Here is a 5,860-nt window from a genome sequence, read left to right on the forward strand (position 1 = left end):
AAGCCAAACTCCCTTTGAAGTATAGGGAAGAATATGTACTTATAGCAACTTTTCTCATAAATCGATTTCCCACTGTAGCTTTAAAGAACAAATGTCCTTTTGAATTGTTGTATGGAAAGAAACCAAATTACTCACACTTAAGAAGTTTTGGTTGTATATGCTATTCTACTATTTCTAAACCTCATAGAGACAAGTTTGAGCCAAGGGCTTCTCCACATGTATTTGTAGGTTATCCTTTTGGTGTCAAGGGGTACAAAGTGTTGAGTCTAACTATCAAGAAAATCTATTTATCTAGAGATGTTGTTTTAAATGAGTCCATCTTTTCTTTCTCTCTTCCATCAGTGTTAGTTACCCACTCTTCCTTGCCTCATACTGTTGCACATCATGACCGCTCTACTATATTTCCCTCGTATCCTTCTCATAGTGTCACAACTCCTCAAAGAGATGTTTCTGTTACACCTATCTCAATGTCACCTAATCACACTATACACTCACCTATTTCAATGTCACCTAATCACATCATACACTCAACTCCTATCTCTAACACCGCTTCACCACAAACAACATCTCCAATTACTTCGAGAATTAATCAGCCCTCTCCTTCCACACTAAAACCCAATCAGAGAGTATCTAGTAGAGTATCTAAAGTTCAATCTTACTTGTCTGAATATGTATGTTCTGTTCCAAATCTAAAACAACCTCATAATGTTGAAGTCACTCAGACTAACTCACCTTTCTATCTCAATGCCCTTTTTACCCAAAATAGTCACATTACTCATGATGTCTTGAGTCTTGATAGCTAGCAGGTTGTGAGAAGTATTTGCAATGACAAGGAGCCCTTTTCTTATGAAGAAGCAGCAGAAAATCCTGCCTGGCAACATGCCATGCCACAAGAATTTGAAGCACTTCATGCAAATAACACCTAGACATTGGTTCCATTACTTGCTGGAAAGCAAGCCATAGGCTACAAGTGGGTATACAAGATCAAACATGAAGCAGATGAAAGTTTAGATAGATACAAAACTAGATTAGTTGTGAAAGGATATACATAGAAGGTAGGAATAGACTATACATAAACCTTTCTCCAATAGTAAAAATGACTATTGTTAGAGTCTTAATTGCTACTACTGCCAAGAATACCCAGGAGCTCTTTTAGTTGGATGTGAACAATGATTTCCTTCATGGAGATTTGCATGAGGAGGTCTACATGAACCTGCCCCAAGGTCTTACAGTCTCCTCTCCTGGACTAGTTTTCAGATTGAACAAATCTTTTTATGGCTTGAAGCAAGTCAGCAGACAGTGGTATACTAAGCTCACTAAATCCCTATACTCTAAAGGCTATAGTCATTTCATGCATGGTTACTCTCTATTCTATAAGAAGACTATTGATTGTGTAGTTTTTGATGGAGTCTATGTAGATGATGTCCCATTGACAAGAAATGACCTTCCTGAGATTCATATGTTGAAAAACTTCCACATGAGCAGTTCAAAATCAAAGATTTAGGGAGATTTCACTACTTCTTGATACTTGAAGTACTCTACAAAGATGGTGGAATTTTAATCTCCCAAAGAAAATTTGTCCTTGATATCCTTAAAGACTATGATTACTAGTTTTTCCTCTTCCCTTGATCCCAAAGTTAAATTGAAGGCTAAGGAAGGAACACCCTTGTCTGATCCTACTTTTTACACACAGTTGGTTGGGAAGTTAAACATCCTCACCAACACTAGACTAGATATAGCCTACGGAGTAGAACACTCGAGCCAATATATGCAAGATCCTATAGAGCCTCACCTTCAGGCTGCCTATCACATGCTTAGATACTTGCTCAAGGATCCTACTTTGGGACTCTTCATGTCCAATGATGCTGACTTCTCAGTCCAAGCCTATTGTGATTCTGATTGGGCTGCCTGCCATGATTCTAGGAAATCAGTGTCAGGTTATATTGTTCTATTGGACAATAGTCCCATTAGATAGAAATCTAAGAAGTAAGAGACGATCTCCCTTTCTTCAGTAGAAGCAGAATATAGATCTATCAGGAAGGTTGTTGGTTATCTTGTCTGGCTGTATCGTGTGCTTGCAGAGCTGGTTGTCCCTCTTGTCCTGCCTATTCCTATGTTTTGTGACAGTCAATCTGCTCTCCATATTGCCAGAAATCCCATGTTTCACGAGCGCACTACGCACATTGAAGTTAACTGCCACTTTGCGAGGTCCAAGCACTAAGAAGGTTTCATTTTGCTTCAGCACATAATGACTGGTGATCAACTCGCTGACATCCTCACAAAGTCCCTTATTGGGATCAAACATGCTACTGTCCTAGGCAAGTTGGTTGTGCTTCCCTCACCTCCAACTTGAGGGGGGGGGGTATTAAGAGTAGAATTGTATTTATTCAGTAGTTAGTTATTACTGTTGCTTTAGTCAGTTATTGTTATCTGTTAGTTAGTTATTAGTTAATGCTTAGCTGTCTATTAGCTATCATTTCCAGATTAGTTAGTTAGCTTAGTGCTCAGTCAGTGCTCATTGTATAGAAGAACTACTCTGCAACATAATTGAATTTGAGTTTCACTTTTCTCAATTAGAGACTCCCTCTCTGTTTCTCCTTTCTTCAGTCGATATTCTGGAAGCTTTTAACTGTCAATTAGAGACTCCCTCTCTGTTTCTCCTTTCTTCGGTCGATATTCTGGAAGCTTTTAACTGTTTCCTCCATTGTAGCTGTGAAGCTTTCTAAGCTTGAATTCTAAAGCTTGACAGAAATAACTCTATCTAGCAAAGATCGGTTTTGGAGGTTTGAACACGCAAAGGATATCACCAATTCATTGGTGTGTGGCAACTTTGCAGTAACTTTGTCAGCACTAATAAGTTCTGAAAATTAAAGTTAGTAAAAAGACGAACTCAGCTACTTACTCCTTGTATAATTTCATCATTATATTTTCATTTATAAAGTAGTAGTAGCATCCCACCCAATTAGGCAACTCTTACTAGCACTTGGTAAAACTAGAGAGGAAACTAGTATAAGGTACTATTATCCTATTACATAATACAATCCCTATTACATAATCAGTTTTAGAGGAAACATCTCTCTCTTTTTTTCTTTTTTTGAATATATCCCAGTGAGTTAGTTTGCGACTAGCAGAAGATTTTAGAAACTAGAATAATAGATTTGGTTGGGCGAGAGGCTAGCTAAAACTGATTAAGTATTTGCCAGGAGATTTTTTGTGCCATGGTATATAATTCAACTACTTTAGTAAAGATTGATTATGTTGAATTGGTCTATTCATCTTTATCAAGTTCAAAGGATTTAAAATTAAATCTTAGACAAACTAATAATTCACATACTCTCAATGAATTGTTCGGAAAAAGCATGATGCCTTAGTTTTATACTCCACGTCCGTTTCAATTTATGAAACTATTTCCTTTTTTAGTCCGTGACAAAAAGAATGATAATTTTTTATATTTGGAAATTTTTTATCTTTGTTATAAAACAATAAAAGAAGAAGAAGAGTATTGCAGAGAAAAGTAGGGAGAGGAAATTCTTATTGATATGGGATGATTTACATCAGAATAGAACCCTCTATTTATAGAGAGAGAGTGACTTAGCCATCAAGTAATAAACCCTAGAATCTCTCTAAATATAGACATTCACCATAAATAGAATTCTATTTGTAACACTCCCCCTTGAATGTCTATTCAACAGATAATGTGCCTCGTTAAAACTTTAACTAAAATAAAATCCAGTGGGAAAAAAATTCTAGTAAAGGAAAAAGGGTACACATATCTAACAATACGCCTTTTGGTTGCCTCATTAAAAATATTGCAAGGAAAACCCAGTGGGATAAAACCTTGTAAGGGAAAAAGAGTGCAACGCGCATTAACTCCCCCTAATGAGAGCATCAATTCACATCTTTAAGCATTTGCATTCCAATCTTGTGCACCATCTTCAAAAGATCTTTGGTAGAAGCTAAGATGTATTGTCTTCATATGATCTTGTTAGAATCGTCAGTTCAATATCTTCACATAGGGGTAAAGACTCTTGCTATCATATTATCATGCTTATAGTTATAGCAAGATACTTTTGTGCACAAATTGCACTGAGGAAGTGGTACCTCAAGATCAAGAATTGTAGATGCTTCAAGCAACTTAAATCCTTCATGGATTGTCATATAAGTTAAGTCATATAAGCCATATAACAGACTTTAGATGCATATCAAGTTTTTATGTCATGCTAGACATATAAGATATCGAAAACTGACTACACATATCATGGGCTTTATACTTTCAAGTATTTGAATTGCAGGTCCAAAACAACATTTTTTTCATATGAAACCAATTCTATTCGAATTGTGTCTCTTCCATTTGGCCAATATTTTTGTGTCTATATTCGATAGACTTAATTAAGATCCTCATCTATACTTAGCGCTATGATAGATGTCGTCGACAAACATTTTATATAGGTTTCAATATTTCTTCATAAAGACATAACATAGAGATCTCTTCATTTATATATTCAGGTACCTAGATCTCTCATGAGATTTTATGAAGTGTTATGTCATGTGATCTTCTAGATCACTTGCCTCCTTTATTATGATCATTTTGATCATTTGCTCATCTTCTTTATCAAGAAGTTTTATTTGAAACCAATTAGTATATACGCTTTAAGCGTACCATAGACTTTGTCCTTCTAAGACTTAATAGGAGAATTTGCAATGAGAATATAGTTACTTTCTTTGGACCAGCAAATGCGTCTGGCATGCTTTGCAATATATTGCAAATGAATTATCCTTTTATGAACTTCAAGTTCATATTATCGTATTTGAGGATCTAGATATACAAATGATAATTCATTCCACACAACATTTTCTCAACTGTTTATCATGTCTCTTCCTCATGTTAGAAAAATTAACTTGTTTCCTCAACTTTGAGAACCCATCTTTGTGCGTTATGGTATTAATCAATATATACTGCACATCAATAATAATAAGATGGAATTATTTGGTTCCTGACCCTGAACCATTTGTGAGGGGAGAATGTAATATACGAAACGTATATAACCTATATCAAACTGATATAGATAACTTTGTTCTCATAAGCAATAGTTTAGCTATTAAGTGGAGACACTCAATAAATTATTTTGTTAAACTGGTTGTGATATAAACCAACTTATCAAGATGAACTTCTTGAATAGAAAATCTGGAAATTATGCTTGAAATTAAACTATTGAGCAAGTTACCTCGCAAAATACCATGTTGCGAGTTAATAATAATTGCACATGTAACCATCTCATAGATGTATCTTATGTGGTATACATGGCAGGTGAATGGACCCATATTCACCTTTGATATTTTCAGCATTCATGGGATTCAATCCCAATTTTAGTTGGTCAATTAATTAACGAGAACAAGCAATATAAGAGAATTCGTAAAGAACTTTCTAGTTTTTTTAATATTTACCCATGTGAATTCTCTATTATTTTTGCACATCATACTTAAATTGATATGGCTAACCCAAATACCAACTGAATAAATTATCAATATTGATAAACTTCAAATTTACACCATGACGTGTGCAATTATTAATAAACACCAAGTTTATTATGATATGAGTTTTTATATCAATAAACTTCTACTTTATTATGGCATTCTTTTGTTTGTATAGTACAAACTCGAGAATAAAGCGGGTAACTTTTCACATACATATTACCCCGCTACAAGTTGTAGTAGTAGAAGATATTAAACCTTTCCTTTATTTATAGTCTCAGTATGACCAACCGCTTTCACGAATACTTTAGAAACTAAATAAGTTTCTTTAAGACTTACTACAACACAATATCTTATTGATAATCAATTTTATTTCTCCAAAATAGTA

At 34.8% G+C, this 5,860-nt stretch overlaps 1 protein-coding gene across 1 annotated transcript; it reads left to right on the forward strand.

Moving 5' to 3' along the window:
- Positions 1 to 1,600: 1,600 nt before the first annotated feature.
- On the forward strand, positions 1,601 to 1,975 carry LOC107786162 (putative mitochondrial protein AtMg00240). The gene has a single exon (XM_016607614.1). The coding sequence runs from the start codon at positions 1,601 to 1,603 to the stop codon at positions 1,973 to 1,975; it is 375 nt and encodes a 124-aa protein (XP_016463100.1).
- Positions 1,976 to 5,860: the final 3,885 nt, after the last annotated feature.

This window comes from Nicotiana tabacum, chromosome 3, assembly GCF_000715075.1.
Source record: "Nicotiana tabacum cultivar K326 chromosome 3, ASM71507v2, whole genome shotgun sequence".
Lineage (NCBI taxonomy): Eukaryota > Viridiplantae > Streptophyta > Magnoliopsida > Solanales > Solanaceae > Nicotiana > Nicotiana tabacum.

Coding starts and splice junctions, on each gene's coding strand:
- LOC107786162 (XM_016607614.1), top strand. CDS start 1,601: ATGATTACTAGTTTTTCCTCTTCCCTTGATCCCAAAGTTAAATTGAAG.